We start from the raw sequence: 18,989 nt of genomic DNA on the forward strand, positions 1-18,989 counted from the left end.
GATGTTGTTTACCTCATCCATTACTCTTTTAATTGTTTACCACCATTGTGTAATGGGTTTTTTTAATGATGTAAAAAAAAAACGTTAGCATTCAGTGTATGATTAATGTATTTTAAATACAATGATTCCATTTACAATTCACACTTTATATTTTTCATTTCCAGAAAGGAAAAGAGTCACCAAAGCAAATTGAAGAAAATAATGCAAGAGAAAAAGAACTGACCACACTCCGACAAGTCAGTCAAATTTTATTCTGTAAAAATAATTATAGATATTTACTGTTGTCTCTTTAGATTTACCTATTTATTGATTGATTGATTGATTGATGTTCTTTTTATTTATTCATTTATTTTTTTCATGAATTATGAAGAACAAAAAGCATGCAATATAAAAATCGTTGATGTCGAAGATGCCAGGAATTACGACAGCATTTGAATCTAAAAATTGTATTCTCTGATACTTTACTGTTCTTTCTTTTTAATTTAATCATTAAACAGTTTAATTTCAAACAATACTGACGGTGCTTACTTAAATTTAATCGTTCTCCCTTCTTTCAGAAATTTAAAGCGACTGAAAACAAAGTTCAGGAACAACTTGATCTAATAACTGAATTGAGAGGAGAGCTTGAGAAGGCCAAAACCCAGGTATCTGATGAGAAAGAAAATCAACGTAAAGTCCAGACAGAACTTGAGTCATCTAAGACTCAGGTCATGGATCTCTCAAGATCAGAACGGGTTGTTCGTGTTGATTTGGAACAATGTCAGAAAAGAGTGAGATATTTTTTTATTCATTGAATTTTTGTTTGGAAGACTGCGGAAAACATCAAACATATTAATATTTCATTGAATTGCAACGTGTAAAAAACAATTTTTTTATGCATTTTTAACCTCTTTTAGCATAAGAATGGACATTCCCTTTAAATTCAGTCTTTAAATGAAATTATGTACTTTCAATTTAAAATGATACTGCTACTTCTACCAGTACTACTACTACTACTACTACTACTACTACTACTACTACTACTACTACTACTACTACTACTACTACAACCAATAATAATAATAATAATAATAATAATAAGAAGAAGAAGAAGAAGAAGAAGAAGAGGAAGAAGAAGAAGAAGAAGAAGAAGAAGAAGAAGAAGAAGAAGAAGAAGAAGAAGAAGAAGAAGAAAGAAGAAGAAGAAGAAGAAGAAGAAGAAGAATAACAACAACAATATTAATAATAATAATAATAATAATAATAATAATAATAATAATAATAATAATAATAATAATAATAATAATAATAACAACAATATTAATAATAATAATAACAATAATAATAATAATAATAATAATAATAATAATAATAATAATAATAATATATAATAATAAATAATAACAAAACAATATTAATAATAATAAAATAATAATAATAATAATAATAATAATAATAATAATAATAATCATCATCATCATCATAATCATAATAATAATAATGATGATAATAATAATAGTAATAATTATAATGATGATAATAACACTTTGCATTTCATTTTTAAAGTTAAAGTGCCAACCCTGGAAATAAGCTCTTGCTGAATAAAGCTTTTTGGTAGGTTGGCTACTGAGAAATGATTTGGTATCACTATCACTATCAGGACTTGTATCCATTACTTCCTGATCGTTCAGACACTGACTTAAACCAAATATGATACAATCGTTACTACACATGACAGGTTTACAATAGAGTTATGTATGTCATGCCTTTCCTATTAGGAACCGTGCTCAAATTAAAAAATGATAAAAAAAATTGAGCTCTTATATAGCACTATATCCATTAAACATGCTCAAAGCGCTTTACAAGGGGTCCCCGGCCAACAGCAACATTTAACATGTAGGACGGGACATGATGCCTGTTAGGCGATATTACAATTTTTTTGGACAGAGACAACGCTGTTAATGGCCAGGTACTCATTTTACACCTGAGTACGGTGAGAGAATGTGAGTAAAGAGCTTTCTCCAAGGACTCAACTATGAGTTGAGCGAGGCTCAAACCCAGGACCTTCTGATCCGAAAGCGAGTGTCATACCATTAGACCACATAGTCACAAATAAATTCTAATTCATGAAATAATAGATTTTATTCTTATAAATAAGTTACAGAAATTTATGTTTAAGTCAATGCTATTGTTATTTTCCACCAGATTGAGAGATTTAGGAGCAGGGTAATTCAGTTCACTTTCTCAACCCCGGGCAGTCCAGTCCCTGACAAGGAAATTAATGATGATGAACTATTAGCAGCCCTGAAAAAATTGATAGATGAACGAGCAACTCTGATTGCTAAGGTGAAGGAACTAGAGGAAGAGGTGAAGAAAGCCTGCTCTGGGAAGGAGGAATTGATCGGGCATGCTCTTAAATTAAAGGAGGGTCTTGATAGCAGTCTTGTGAGTTGTAGTTATCGTTCATCATCATCATCATTTAAAAAAATCATCATCCTCAACATCATTATCACCCTCATTGTCATCATCATCATCATCATCATCATCATGATGACAATGAGGATGATAATGATGTATCATCATCATCATCATCATCATCATCATCATCATCATCATCATCATCAGCGTCATCCTCATCAACTGTAAAGAAATATGTTGATTAATTTCAATGTTAGAAGTTTACTTTTTATTATATTTTTTTATTACGTTTTTCATCCTACTGAAAATTTAGTGCTCTGTACAGAACATCTTGCCCATCGCAGAAATTTTAATTTATACTGTTTTTACTGTTTTCATTATGTTGTTGAATGTCAGACGAGTAATGCTCTTAGTGGATTTTTTACACTAGCTTTTCAAAGTGTTCTCATTTGATCAAACCTTAACTATTTTTTCTACAGACAAGACTAAAAGAAAACGGCTTCTTGTGCTCATCCATCAAGAAAGAAATGAGCCTTATAAAGTCTTTGACGACAGATGAAAACCTGCACTGGATCCGAGACTTTGTTCTGGAGATGTTGGATGACGAACTCAAATGGGAGACAGAGACGGAGAATTGTCTAGAGAAGTATGGCGTCAATGTCAAGATTTCAAATGATGGTAGGTGGCAGCCATTGCGTTTCAATATTGTTGTTGTTGTTGTTGGTTATGATTTTGGTTTTGTTGCTTTTGTTTTCTATTTTTAAGTTGGTGCCTGTCTCCATTACTTCAATTATATGATAGACACAATTCTTCATGAAGACAAACATCTCTAGCCATGGTTGCAGTTGCATATGTGCCAGTAAAAAAAAAAAAAGAATATCGGCCACCAACTGGCATGAATAACTTGTGTAAATATAAGTAAAACTGCATTATTCAATCTCATAGTTATATTTGAAACCATTAGAAAATGATATCTATAAAGATATCTAGCTTAGGTCATATATTTCAAATGACATGATTCGTGGTACAAAAACTTAATAATATGTGTTCGATTTGAAGAAAAAGATCAATGTTGTTCAAAGTTATTGTCAGTCAAATTATTCACGTATCATTGTTTTAACTTGGATATTAAACTGTTGGCCTACAGAAGAGTTTATTCCCAAAATGTTATATTTTTCAATTTGGAGTTTTAATGTTTTACTTTTCTCGAGTAGATAATACTGAGTTTGCGCCAACGGGTCCCGTTAGAGATAGACGACGATTGGGATTGTTTGGAAGCTTTAACCCTTTGCCCACTAGTCATTATGACATCCGAAATGCTATCGCCTTCTACATCTACGCCAGAATAGAAATAGAGGGTGGAGCCTACAATGATATAACATTTTATGGATCCCTAATTTCATCATATCAGTTCTGTCCACTGACAGGTGGGTGGATATCGCTTTCAAGAACTTATGTCCTTATATGAAATCCTGAGTTTTTGACCAATCAACGGATTGCTCTTTTGATAGCTCGCTTGTCAACTTGAGTCAGCTCAGCCCTTGATTTATGTAAAGGCATCACATGCGGTATATGTTGTGTAACTTCAAAGACCACGGTTGACCGAAAGCGATGAATGGAAGCCCGACTGTGGCGTGGAGAACGAGGTCTTGTATGTATAGTTACGTCATATCTCAACGCTCGTGAATTCTTAGTAGGGCTGGACTCACAATCAAAACTCGAAATCTGTGTTTTAAACTCTTGAATCAATCGAATTACATCAGTGCGTTCGTCTCATTGAGAAATGAAAAACGATATATAAATCAAGAACATCGACCGGAAAATAAGGAAATTATCATAAAATTATAAAATTTGAGAAAGCTATTTTCAAAATCAAATATATTACAAAAAAGGTTATTTCTCGACCGATTTTTATGAGACAAAGACAATTTTTCTCCACTTTTCAAGCTGATTCCAACAATGAGGTTTTCAAATTTATCGCGATAAGATTATTTGTCATTATTTTTTTTAATACCCAATTGACTGCTCAGGAATGAATACGTAATCCTTGGCGGCTAGCGAGTAGGTGTTAAATTTTGCTTACCCTTTCCCACGCAGACGCACACACATACACACACACACACACACACAAACTGAACACACAATGTATGTCTTTCACTTCTGGCCAAAGTTGCCTTATTACAACTTAGACTCGAATGATAACAGTGAGTAGGGTGTCAGATTAAACTTCAGTTTTAAAAGTCAAATTCAATTCACACCGTAATAAATCATAATAATGATCATTCTTGATATATTAGAGCATTAAAATATTTAATTCACATTACCATAAATATATTTTAAATATATGTATTTTGTAATTATTTTAGCGACGATACGAACCCCTTTTAATCGTCGAGCCGAACGATAGGATGCTAGACGACGATAAGTCTGTGTGTGTGTGTGTGTGTGTGTGTGCGTGCGTCTACGTGGGAAAGGGTAAGCAAAATTTAACACCTACTCGCTAGCCGCCAAGGATTACGTATTCATTTCCTGAGCAGTCAATTGGGTATAAAAAAAAATAATGACAAATAATCTTATCGCGATAAATTTGAAAACCTCATTGTTGGAATCAGCTTGAAAAGTGGAGAAAAATTGTCTTTGTCTCATAAAAATCGGTCTAGAAATAACCTTTTTTGTAATAGATTTGATTTTGAAAACAGCTTTCTCAAATTTTATAATTTTATGATAATTTCCTTGTTTTCCGGTCGATGTTCTTGATTTATATATCGTTTTTCATTTCTCAATGAGACAAACGCACTGATGTAACTCGATTGATTCAAGAGTTTAAAACACATATTTCGTGTTTTGATTGTGAGTCCAGCCGTACTAAGAATTCACGAGCGTTGAGATATGACGTAACTATACATACAAGACCTCGTTCTCCACGCCACAGTAGGGCTTCCATTCATCGCTTTCGGTCAAACGTGGTCTTTGAAGTTACACAACATATACCGCCTGTGATGCCTGTACATAAATCAAGGGTTGAGCTGACTCATTTTGACAAGCGAGCTATCAAAAGAGCAATCGTTGATTGGTCAAAAACTCAGAATTTCATATAAGGACACAAGTTCTGGAAAGCGATACCCACCCACCTGTCAGTGGACAGAACTGATATGACGAAATTAGGGCTCCATAAAATGTTATATCATGGTAGGCTCCACCCTCTATTTCTGTTCTGGCGTAGATGTAGAAGGCGATAGCATTTCGGATGTCATAATGACTAGTGGGCAAAGGGTTAAAGCTTCCAAACAATCCCAATCGTCGTCTATCTCTAATCGGCCCCGTTAGAGCCCCGATGCGCAACTGTCTAAATTTCATTCAATGTGGTGCAAAAGATTTGTTAATAGAATTTAAATCTCGGATATCCCAATTTTTAAAAAAATAATAAAGTGACCGTCTTGCTCTATATTATACTTTACAGCTCCCAGTAAACACATGGAGACCCTCTTTGCCGATTGGAACTTTTCAATTTCGGAGAAAGACAAGTTGGCAACTCGCATCAAGGAAATGGAAAAGAGCCATAAAGAAGAGATGGAACATAGGATTGACCTAATTAAGTCAGAAATGGAGAGCAAGATGAAGGATGCTGTGGAAAAGGCGAATCTAGAAGGTGATATAAAAATGTTTTATATTTTTTCCCTTCATTTTATAGTTTTATTTTCATTTGATTAATATATCAATGATCATCACTTTTAAGATAAGAAATCTTTTCACTCTCTGTGCATTATTATTATTATTATTATTATTATTATTATTATTATTATTATTATTATTATATTATTATTATTATTATTATTATTATTATTATTATTATTATTAATATTGTTGTTGTTATTTTTTTTTTAATGTTTTAAAAAAATGATTACTATTATTATCATCATCATCATCATCATCATCATCATAATCATCATCATCATCATTATAATTAATAATATTATTATTAGTATTAATAATTTTTTTTTTAAACACCTGTTCTTTTCATGTCAAATTTCGCTTTTGGCAATTCGAATGTTTTATATTATGATTACATTTTACCTGTGTTTTTGATTTTCTTTATTTATGCTCTCATCTGTTCAGTTTTCAGTTGTGAAATACGCTGGTCAGTGGCATTCTGCTATTGTTATTTATGCATTCTGCATATATCATTCAAATGTTGATATAAATCGTTGATGTTGTATTAATATGTATATTGTCTTTCCTTTCTTGTCAAAGGAGAGACCAAACTGAACGTTGCAATTGACGAGATCCGAGCTGCTGAAAACGAGAAGAGAGAAAGTTGCGTGGATATCGAAAAAAGAAAGATTGAAGAGCTTGAGCATGTGATAACACAGTTACGAGAGGTTTGTCATTCATTATTCGTTGGTGAAATCATGAATTCTTGACTTATTGTAAAGGTTAATAATGTAAAAAGTCATATCACAATTTTTATGAAAACTTGAAATATCATCACAAATTATATATATATGTTGGTGTCTAATAAGTAATTGGGTAATTTTCTTATAAATGGTATAGATAATTGCTAAAGTTAAAGCGGTAGAGCATGAATTCAAATATTTCATGTAAAAATCAATATGTATTAAAATGAAGTCAGATTCATAACGATTGTTAATCTATGCCATGGTAAAAAATAAAATCATATTTATTCAGTTCCACAACACATGACAAATATGGGTATTTTATTGTAAAACACAGGTTGGTGCAATATTTATGCTTATCTAAAATGTATAATTTGTCCTCTTGTTGGGAACTCAGAAGTTGAGTTCTTAGTAAATATAATATGTGGATTGATGTGTAAAGCCTGTCCAAATTATTGAAATGCTGTAATTTTATCCCTTTTGACCTCTTGTGCGGCTATGTGGTCTTGTGGTATGACACTCGCTTTCAGATCGGAAGGTCCTGGGTTCGAGCCTCGCTCGACACATAGTTGAGTCCTTGGAGAGGGCTCTTTACTCACATTCTCTCACGTACTCAAGTGTAAAATGAGTACCTGGCCGTTAACAGCATTGTCTCTGTCACACAAAAAAAAATTGTAATATCACCTAACAGGCGTTTTGTCTCATACTACATATTACGTGTTGCTGTTGGTCAGGGACCCTTGTAAAGCGCTTTGAGCACATTGATATTGTGCTATATAAAAGCTCAATTCTTAATTTTTAAAAAAATCACCAGTCACTTGAGGAACGTAAGCAGGAAGACCAGATTAGACTTGATGAGGCAAAGGACACTTTGGCAGCTCTGGAAACAATGAAGGCATCAGAGAAAGAACTAAGGTCCCAACTGGAAACTCTAGAACTTGCCCGAGCTGAGGATCTAGACAAGGTATGAATTATTTTGGGAATTTACATAAATATTTTCTTTTTTAACTCATAAGCAAAAACCCACAAAGGTTTTAAAAAATAGATATTTATTGAGCATTGTTTGAAAGAATAAAAACAAGTCAGATCCAGTGACCACATTTATATAAAACAGACTTATCTAAGGGGTCCTTATAGTTGAGCAATGGTTGTGTAGCCTGGACTGTTAGTTCTGATGGGATGTACTTTGGTCGGACTAAAACCAAATCTAAAGGATAACAAGAAATGACTGACGTCTATTTAATGCTACATTTTTCAGGATGACACTGGTATCATGGTTCTTATGGCTCTAAAGGATTTTTCTCCTTTTGAAATTCTTTGGAAACCAAGCAATACAGCAACAAATAAAATGCCAATTTAGGGCATACAACATCCCGTAATTAAGATTATTCTCTGTGTTATAACTATTTATATTATTATTTCTCGGGTTACTATGCCACTGACCATTAGCTAGAAATATTTTCCAGCATTAATGTAGGTTACATTGAGCAAGCTTTTACAAAATTCTAATGTTAATTCTATATTAAATAGTGATACGTGGTTAACACTAAAGATCTGACCTTCAAATCCATTTCATGAATATATAAACTAAACGCAATATTTTAATGAATGAAGAGGTCCTTAAGGTTACAAGATGAACAAACTCGGAAAAAAAAATGACAAAGATATACCCCTGTCAAGAAGTAAACTTTAATTAGATGAGTACTCTCCCATTCATTATGCATATATCACATAAAACTCTCTATCCAAAATACATTTTGATAATTCACTCTGATTGTCAAAAAGATAAATTATTATTTTTTAAATTAATATTTAAATAAAACTGAATGTGTGGTATGTTCTTTATTTCTCATGTCTGTGTACATATTGGGTTGTGGCATCGCTGAATTGGCGAAATGTCGATTATATTAATAGTAGAATATGATTAATAATCGTGGTTTTTATTATTATTATTATTATTATTATTATTATTACTATTATTATCATCACCATTGTTATAATTGCTGTTACTGTTATTGTTGCAATCATCATCATCCTTATTACTTTACAGTTCGGCGTTGAGAGAGAAGAACTGACTAAACAATACACATTGGATCTTGAGTCATACAAAGAGCAAATAAGGCAACACTCAGTCACCATCTGCACCTTGGAGGAGAGGATTCAGAAACTTGTCAAGAAAAACAAAGAGTCCCTGGAGGAAACCAAAAGTGCGAATCTCATTTTTATTTCCAGTATAGATCTATGTGAAAAATGCGTTGTATAGTTCAATTGTATGCCACATATTTCTTTCTTTTCTTTTCTTTTTAAAATTTGCTACGCTTGAAGTTCAGTGACCAAAATACATCCGGTTTTCTGGATTAAAAAAATTTTTTTTTCATATACTCTTATTTTTACCTATTTTATTTCTTTCCTTTTCTTATTGATATTTACTTCAAATAACAGAATAATAAACAGCATGTTATTTTTTAAAGACTACTCACAATTGGTCACAAAACTTTGTGCTGTAATTGCATCATTGTGGCAAATTCACGTTTCAACCAATTTGAAAGAGATCAAACATTTCCTGATTTTTAGGATTCATTCGGCAGAAGTTAATGACCACTTGCTCACTTCACCATGATATGATTCAGGTGTGATTTACCTGACCACAAGCCTTTGTAAATTTATCGCTTGACGATTTCTTTAAAATGCAACACAATACTAGCTGATGATATCTGAAAGAAGGTAAAAAGTGAGTTTTTGCTAGTAAAGCTCAAACAAATGGTCTCATTGGTTGTTCCAGTGAACAAAACTCACTGTTTACTTTCTTTTTAGTGGTCATCACCCGGTATTGATGTAATATTGGGGTCAGTGTCTTTTGTTTGTTTGTTGCTTTAGGTCTCTTCCAACACAATTGAGGTTATATGAGAGACCGCTGAAACAAAAAAAACAAGCAATCTAACAAAAATAGTACAAATGTAAATCAAAATCATAACCTAAAGATATCATAAGCTAAATTATAAATAACCAAGAACAAACAGGCAGAAAAAAAAATATCCCCTGTCAAAAATACAATCACAAACCAAAGAAGCAGGATAGGCTAGTAAAGAGAAGAAGAAACGACATCACTATCGGATCGTACACCCATGCGAACATCATAGGTATATGATTCAAGGGTGATGCTCCCATCCAACCACCCGCTGGTCAGTGTCAGTTGCAAGATTATGGACAAATACTGTAATTGCATCATTTCAATGTACTATCACTAAATGAAATAAACTGTAGTGCATGAAATAAATATGATTCTCTGTTGCCTGTTAAAGAAAAAGTGTAGAATAGCGTTGTGAAGTGTCTCAAGTATGATGTCATCCAGGTAACTATGCTATATGCACATATTCGTTTATTTTTTATCCATAGGGTTAAAGTCTGCCAAACCAGCTCCCCCTCCAAAACCAAAAGTTGTCGTTCAACGTCCTCGTGAGGAATTAGCAGCCCTGGAACACGTCGTCAATGCTCTCAGGTGTGTGTCCTATGATGGCTGTGTACCTTGTATCATGTTCCTTGACATGGGATTGAAGAATCAGTCATTTTGTGTGTGTGTGTGTGTGTGTGTGTGCGTGAGTTTAATTGTTTGCATGAGTTGGTTCTAAAAGATTTTTAATACCCGAGTTTTTGAAATTGTTTTTACTGGTTTTTTGGGGTTTTTTTTTAGGAGGGATGTTGAATTCTTTTTTTTTTTTAGAGTTGAAATGTAGCCTATTATTTATCGTGCAGTAAATAAGCATCAACAGTTTTTTTTATAAAATAAAGGGTTTTTGTTGTTCTGTTTTTAAAAAAATGTCATTAAGTGGTTATCCTATTTCTATCATAATCATAGATCATATCTCATTTCAGGCAAGAAAACACAGTTTTGAAGAAAGAAGTTAGAGATTCACAAGACGTCATAATGGGATTGAGAAGAGATTTGTCGGGGGCATCTGCTCGCCTCTCTGATATTTCAGGGGAAATGAGCGAGGCTCAGAAACAGGAAATGGAAAGAAATAGGGATCTGTTGAACCAGAGAAGCCTGGAGATGACAGAGTTACGTCAGCAGATGGTCAAGTTATCCTCTATAATTGATGGACAGAAGGAGGAGATTAAAAAATTGGAAGAGCAGCTTAAGTAAGTACATAAGTGGCTTTGGGAATAATGAAGTGTTGATGATGGTGATGATTATTATGATTGTGGTGGTGGTGGTGATGGTGATGGTGATGGTAGCAAGAAATGGTGGTTGATATAATGTAAAAGTACAAGAATTCAGAGACAGTTACATTGGGTTTTTTTTCAATAAATTGTTGCAACAAACATTTTGAGGTTTTAATATGACATTTATATTTGGTTTTATTGTAAAACCACATGTCTCTCTTGTCTTCTATCATGTTAAAGATCTCGTACTTATGTCCTGGCTATAAGTTATTGTCAATTTTGCATCAAGAAGAAAATACACCACTTCTTGATAATTTCAAATTGGAGTCCAATGTCACTTCTTCATCACTTTTTGCATTTCAGCAAAGAAAAGAAACTAAGTCTGAAGATGAAAGAGTCACTGGAAGAAAAGAGTACGCGATTATCTCTCTTGGAGGAAGAACTCGCAAGGGAAAAAGAGGAGCAGAAAAAGCAGCTGGATCTCATTGACCAAGAGGTAGATATTCATTATAGAGGGAAAAAAAAAAGCAAAGATGTTTTGGTATAATGCTGACTAGTTATCCCACAGTACTTTTTGTGAAGTGCCATTCCATAACATGCTCTTTAGTACAATTCTTATATATTCGTCAATGTGTGACAATCAATTCTTCCCTCCAATAAACAAGCAATTAAGTTCTGATGTAACCTAGCATTGTACTGAACTTGGCACTAGGGTCTTTGAAAATAAACAAGTCTCATTTTAACACCATAATTTTGCCCTTTAGCACAATCATGTTAATTTCAAGGTTCCTTGTGCGACTATTTGGTCATGTTGTATGACACTCACTTTTGGATCTTGGGTTTAAGCCTCGCTCGGCGCATAGTTGAGTCCTTGGAAAAGACTATTTACTCACATTCTCTCACCATACTCTGGTATAAAATGAGTACCTGGCCGTTAACACTGGTGTCTCTGTCGGAAAAAAAATTGCATTATCGCCTAACAGACGTCATGTCTCATTTTTTACATTATGTGTTGCTGTTGGTCAGGGAAAGCGCTTTGAGCATGTTCAGTGGATATTGTGTTATATAAAAGCTCAACTTTTCCTTATCATTTCAATAAGTATCTTTACCACTTACAGTACAGCCCGAAAATCTCGAACACGTGTAAATTACCCATTTTATTTACTCTATTTCAACTGTACTGGCAACACGAAAATCTCGAACACTATCGGAGGCAAACACAGAAAGCTTGAACAAAATGGACCTTAACTTTCGCATTTGTTGATAAAATTCTTTAGTATTATGTTTGTATTGAATGGAAACGAGAACTGCCATTGTCTCTCGATGTGGCCTTAAATATATTAGTTTATGCATTAAGCATGCGTACTGTGTGGAGTATATGTAGTTGTGTGTGTGTGTAAGAGAGGGGGTGGGGGGTGCAAAGGAATGGCTGACCAGTGTCTGATGTACGCAATGCCTCACTCTAATGTGTACTGGTACCAGCAGGGGCTAGCAAGGCAATGATGCCCTGAGGCTGTTACTGTTATTGCATCAAAGAAGTGATCAGGGGTGAGGTGAGAAGAGAGGCATAAGAGAGATAAGTAAGAAGTGGTTGGGATTAGGTCAGACCTGCCTACTTGAAAATCTAAAAATTCGTAATATTTAGGAAATAAAAATTGTAGTCGCCATATTTAACTTTACAGATCAACACTTTGTACTAACAATGATTATGTAACTCAAAAACATCCTTATAATCATGTAGTCTGGCGTCACCTTCATTTTCAATAAGTTTTAATGACTCAGAAATGTTCATGAAGTTTTGAAATTGGAGCCAAAATTTCGTAATTCTACGATTTTTCGTAGTACTAGGCAGGTCTGGATTAGAAACCAGATTTGAAGGTTAAAGGCGTCGCTTGCCAAGTGTGTAATCAACAATGGGATATGCTGACTTTGTCTTATTATAGCATAAGTAAAGGGGAACATTATTCCACCGGTTATTGAATGAAACAAGAAGCACGGAACGCTACACCTCAATATAATGGGACCTCACCAAGACAAACCACGGTTTACTGCCCCCCCCCCCCCCCCCCTCCCCCTCGCTCACATTCTTCTTCATATTCTTTGTAAAATACCCAACAAGGAAATCTTGAAAAAACAGTTATCTCAAACAAACAGGCTCTGTTCCAACTTCGAGATTTCCGTGCTGCTCTGTAGTTCTATATGGTTTACTTTAAAGAATTTTTCCCTTTTCAATACATTCAAGGTAATTTATAGGGCAATATGGTTTTCTGATAGAAGCAGAAGAGTGAGGTCTTTGTTCATTTCAGTTGTCAGAAATGGAATTTCTTCAGGCTAGAAAGATTGTGTACATTCAAATCAAAAGATAAAAATGATCTTTAATTTTTCTTACAGGGTCGTATCACCTCAGAATTAACCAGTCTTGGAGCCCAATGCCGAGGGGAGAGGCATGGTCAAATCATAAACCGGCAACGAGAGGCCTTGGCAGAATTGAGAAACAAAGTTAAAAGTTTGGAAACATCAAGACCTCCATGTAAGTAAACCACTAGTAATTCTTTGGATTAATGTTACTTTTAAAAGACTTAACAAGATTATGCAACATATAATAGGGTTTTTATTTCAAGATTTTGACCAGCATTTCTAATAAAAAGTGGATTTAATCTCATTGTGCTGACTTATTACATTCGAATGGAGACAAATTGTTTTGAAAGAAATGATATACATTCATTACTTTTCAGAGCAAAAATTCAAGTAGACTTCATTTCACAGAGCTATCAAAATATAACATATGTACAATTCTTAACATACTTATTATATTTACAAATCGAATGTTTTTATTTCCTATATCTTAAACTTTAAACTTATCATTAAAGATTAAAAAATAAATAAAACAATAATAATCAGAAGAATTATTATTATTATTATAGCCAATCTCCACCTAACTTGTTCAATGGCGCTTTACAATAATAGGTGACATGAGAATTTAAAGAAATTAAACGTTACAAATGTGGATGATCTATTAAGTTATGCTGGTACTGATGAAATTTGAAAAATGAGATTTTGAAATAGTAAGGTACATGAAATTTAAAAAAATGTTTTAAAATAACTAGGATTAAATATAGTATATGTATATTAAATATTTGTCATTCCCTCTCCCACACCAATCGACCAACTGTCATTTAGTGCCTACCCAAGATCAAGCGTTACAAGAAGTGGTTTTACTAAAAAAAGAACTGGCTGAGATGAGGGTGAACCAGGCCTTGGCGGAGGACAAAGTGATTCAAAGTGCCACCTCCCTAGATCGTGAGATTGGGAAAACACGAGGCTTGATTATGCCCAGCAATGTGGAGGCTGACATGGAAAGGAGTGCACACAGGGAGACCATGGATGCACTGGAAGCCAGCGAGGCAACAGTAAGTTCTTCATTCCTTTACCAATGCTATTTACACATTCTTTGTTTTAGAGAAATGTTTAAAGAAGGAAGATTAGTAATAAATGTTCATTTATCACATTCGGTCAATCATCCATTTTCAAACAAAGTTATTTTCAAAATTGTCAAATAATTTTGATGGTGATTTTTGCTGTGTATTAAATAAAGATGTAGCCTTTCATTTCAATGTTATTTACAGAGAAAAAAAAAACACAACTTATGTTGAATTAAAAAATTATTTGTTTAAACATATTTTACATGTTTTATTTCTTTAGAAAAATAAAATAATTGTTAAAAAATTACCAGGTACCTTTCAGTTTGGTATTGTTATTTCATAATGATGTTAAGCACGAAAAGATATGAATTTCGTGGTATTTCCGTTACTTACATTATATTATCACTCATTTACAGTTCTTAACATTACTGAGAGCGATGGCTGCCTCTCTCGATCTGGAAGAGATTGAGGGCTTAAGACCCATGGCCCATATTCCCAAAGATGAAAGGGAAGCCCTCATAGAGATGAGAGAGATGGCCTGTCAGCTCCTGGCCAATCGTATTCAAGTTCTAAAGGAAAGGATTTCTAGGAAAGATGAGCTCTTAATGGGATATGAGGATGATCTATCTAAATTGAGGTGAGAAGACAAAAGTAATAAGAGTAAGGGTAATGTGTGGAAAGAATTGCAAACCAAACAATAAAAAACTTGAGTGGTGGCGTCCTAGATGATGATGATTGTCATGGTCTCAAGTGAGTAAAGAGCTACTCGACTATGCATAAAGATATATGTAGAATGAGGCCCCAGAATTTACTAGTTACTATAAATGAAAAACAATTAACGATCTGTTTAAAATGAAATAAAAATAATGAGGAAATTTAATTAAAAGAGATAAACAGTGATCGTGGCAGTTACAAATAGAGATATGAATATTTTACGTAACTTATGATAATATCTCAGGTTCGTAAGTTTACGTTTCCAGGCAGTTGATGGGCTTGGATGATCTATTCCTCTGATAATAGGATTGGACTCGTAAAATTCCACTTCCAGGCAATTGGTAAGAGGTTATAGCGTAGTACAGCGGGCTTGGGTTTGATCCTTGAAGATTATACAATCAAAGTTAAAAGCTCCGGCGTCTTAATGGTGTAGATATAATATCTACAAAGTCCCAAAAGATAAAAATCTTACAATATATATATAGGAATAGAGTGACTGGCCGTCCGGCATAGATTGTGGAGAGAAAGTGAGTGTCAAATGTTAGACCTATCAGCTTTTATAATAAGTGGCTACGTGACAGAATGTAGAACGAAAAGTATTCACTAATTAGAAATTAATTCGAGGGAAGGCTATAAAAGGAAAGACGATCTAATATTAGAAGGTAAAGTTTATCTAAGCCTACCGAAATATAACTGGAGTGAGATGAATTCAGTTCTTAATAAAATAAAATTTAATAAGATAATTGTGAACAATCTTTACTGTGACACCCCCACCCACGTTTAAAATATACTCTTTAACCATTATGGGAAAGATAGATTTTACAAACGGAAGTAAATTTACTATCATGATACTCTAGCATTAATCCATTGTTATGATTTGTGCTACAATTAAATTATTTATTAACTAGATATGGAAATGTTTATACTAACGTAGGTATATGAATGGGTGACATAACAATGAAAGATTGTGATTACAAATCATTGTGATGAACAACATGATGGCAATGTGATTACAAATCATTTTGATAAACAATAGTGATGGCAATGAAGCATGATTAAAGTCGATGATATGAAGGTAATTTACTGAATGAAATGAATGAAAATGTAAATGAAATATTGACATTTCAATTATTAATCATAGTTGAGTGAAAATTCATAACAATAATAGATAAAGATAAGATTTCCCAAATCATGAATGGGTATGGTATATATATCCAAACAATACTCAATGTTACATTAAGTTGGGTCATCATGTTTACAAATAAAATTATCGAAATTGTGCGTCCTGATTTGGCATAATTTTCGAGGTAACTAACAGTATGCATGAGAGGTTAAGTTATACCCTTCTCACGTGTTTACACTAATCGAGAAAGTAGGTCGGCGTGAATATTTTCACAGCCTGGTATGTGAGAGATACTGAAAGTGTAATTTTGCAAAAATAGACTCCACCTTAGTACTCTACTATTATTCATTTTGTTATTTCTTATGTACGTGAGTGGTTTATGGTCCGTTTCGACCACAAACTCTTTTAGCAGTAGATATCTGCTGAATGTCTTTAAAGCAAAGACGATGGCCAGTCCTTCACGCTCTATTACAGAGTATCGTGATTCTCTGACCAATAATTTTCTGCTTGCATATAAGCAAGGCATTAGAGTTCTCTCATGCTCCTGTAATAGTACACCTGCGATGCCCTTATCAGACGCGTCAGTTCTTACAACAAATTCTTTTGACATGTCGGGTAATTTAAGAATTGGTTCTGAACAGAGTAATGCCTTTAATTGGTTAAAGCTATTCTGACACACTTCTGTCCAAACAATTTTGTTCGGTGACCCATTCTTTGTCAGATTTGTTAGCGGTTGTCGCGATGTGTGCGAAGTTGTAAATGTATTTCCTGTAAAAATTTAGGAGCCCAAGTACTTTGCGTACTTCTTTTTTTGTCTTAGGTGGTTGCAATTGTGCGATTTTTGTTTGTTTTTCTGTCTCGGGTGTCTGTGTCCCATGACCAACGGTATGATTAATCCTGCATTTGAAGCTTCGATATTAGTAAACATAGGTTGCGACACTGTGTCTCTATCAAAATATTTTTTTAGCATATTTGCATGGAATGTCTTTGTTGTGTTGTTAATTTTAATCTCGTAATTAACATTAGATTTTACTGCTGTTATTTTGAATGGTCCTTTCCATGTAGCTAAAAGTTTACTCGAGTCATCGGGTAAGAGTATTAGTACTTTGTCACCAATCTCAAATTTTCTTGACTTGCTTTTTCGATCGGAGTATTCCTTGTATTTCTCTGCTTTTTTAGTGACGGATTCCTGTGCTAGCTTACACGTGTCCTCTATTCTGTCTTTCAGGTTTCTTACATATTCGTAAGCAAACATAATTTCGTTATTGTCCTCCTCATTCCCTTTACAAATGTCGGCTACTATATTGATCGGGCCGCGAGGTGATCGTCCATACATCAACTCAAATGGGGAGTAGCCTGTAGATTCTTGGGGTATTTCTCTATATGCAAATAGGATTGCTGGTAAGTATCTGTCCCAATCATCTGGTTTTTCTGCTGACACTTTTCTTAACATATTCTTTAGAGTGCCATTAAATCTTTCACAAAGACCATTTGCTTGGGGGTGGTAGGGAGTTGTGAATGAGTGTTGGATTCCATGAGTTTCATGGTTTCATGCATCATATGTGATGTAAATTGGGGTCCATTGTCCGACAGTATCTCATTTGGTATGCCTATTCTAGTAAAAATTGTCATCAATGCTTCAGCTATGTGATCCGATGTAGTTGATTTCAATGCTATCGCTTCTGGCCACCTGGTTGCGTAATCGACTAGTGTTAGTATGTGTGTATGGTTTCTATCTGATTTTGTTAAAGGGCCTATAATGTCAATTGCAACTTTTTGAAAAACTTTTTCAATAACTGGGGTTGTCTCTAATGGTAATCTCGGTATTCTGCCTTTTGCGACTCTTCTTTGGCATGTGTCACACGATTTCGCATATTCTCGGACGTCTTTAGTAATTCCAGGCCATGTGAAATTCTCGGATATTCTCTTCAATGTGGAAGAGCTCCCAAGATGTCCAGAAGTTATTGAATCGTGCGCTATTCCAAGGATTTTGTTTCTGTAAATACTCGGCGTGACCAGTTGTTTAGCTATTTTGTTTCTTTTCCTATGTAACCTGAACAGAATATCTTTTTCAATGATGTATTCAACTTTTGATTTCGTCCCTTTGTTTGCGATATTGAAATATGAAGTTAAAGTCGGGTCCTTTTTCTGTTCTTCGATGAACGTGTTCCTGTCAAATTGTTGTGGTTCTAGAGAAATGGTCATTGGCTTCTCTGTTGTCTTAGTCATCTTTCTTGTTTCTGCTAGACAAGCTGTTTCTTGGGTTAATGACCATTCTTTTACATCTGTTGGGTTGTCTTTAAGACCTTTTATATTGCCAACAATAACATCAGCGACGGGGTTGGGAAGTATACAGCATTCCACTATACCTGTATAGTATGGGGTTTCTATGTACACATTAGCTGTTTCAAAGGTTTCGACTGTGCCACTGAATGTGATGCATTGTACCGTTTTTCCAGTTTTGTCTTCGTCATTGATCAAAGATGCTTTTATTCCTACTGTACTGCATCCTGTGTCTCTCAATATTTTGCAATCAGTTCCATTAGCTTTGCCTTCACAAAAAAATAGCGATCCTGATTTGTGAGTTTGTGTTAAAAGTGACATACCTTTCACGCAATACACATTTATATTTTCTCCTGACATTACTCGTGTCTGATTATTTACACTTGTTTGGAGTGATGCATTTGCAGTTTCTTTTGGATATCCCACGATTTTGTAACATTTGTCTGCTGTGTGGCCTTTCATTCCACAATATTGACATTTAATTATAGGTTT

General features: G+C 34.0%; 1 protein-coding gene across 8 annotated transcripts in view; it reads left to right on the forward strand.

The window, feature by feature from the left end:
• The window catches only part of LOC144970255 (forkhead-associated domain-containing protein 1-like), a 48,691-nt gene that overhangs the window by 24,257 nt on the left and 5,445 nt on the right, over positions 1–18,989 (forward strand). For all 8 annotated transcript variants that reach the window (XM_078909706.1, XM_078909707.1, XM_078909700.1 and 5 more), the window contains 14 exons: positions 165–236; positions 558–770; positions 2,185–2,424; positions 2,877–3,075; positions 5,858–6,046; positions 6,649–6,776; positions 7,606–7,755; positions 8,842–8,998; positions 10,188–10,290; positions 10,665–10,931; positions 11,319–11,451; positions 13,347–13,485; positions 14,136–14,365; positions 14,794–15,014. In XM_078909706.1, the coding sequence (XP_078765832.1) occupies positions 165–236; positions 558–770; positions 2,185–2,424; positions 2,877–3,075; positions 5,858–6,046; positions 6,649–6,776; positions 7,606–7,755; positions 8,842–8,998; positions 10,188–10,290; positions 10,665–10,931; positions 11,319–11,451; positions 13,347–13,485; positions 14,136–14,365; positions 14,794–15,014 (2,441 nt within the window). The remainder of the gene's footprint in view (positions 1–164; positions 237–557; positions 771–2,184; positions 2,425–2,876; positions 3,076–5,857; positions 6,047–6,648; positions 6,777–7,605; positions 7,756–8,841; positions 8,999–10,187; positions 10,291–10,664; positions 10,932–11,318; positions 11,452–13,346; positions 13,486–14,135; positions 14,366–14,793; positions 15,015–18,989) is intronic.

This window comes from Berghia stephanieae, chromosome 4 (genome assembly GCF_034508935.2).
Source record: "Berghia stephanieae isolate SIO BIC M18660-M18661 chromosome 4, UCSD_Bste_1.3, whole genome shotgun sequence".
Taxonomy (NCBI): Eukaryota; Metazoa; Mollusca; class Gastropoda; order Nudibranchia; family Aeolidiidae; genus Berghia; species Berghia stephanieae.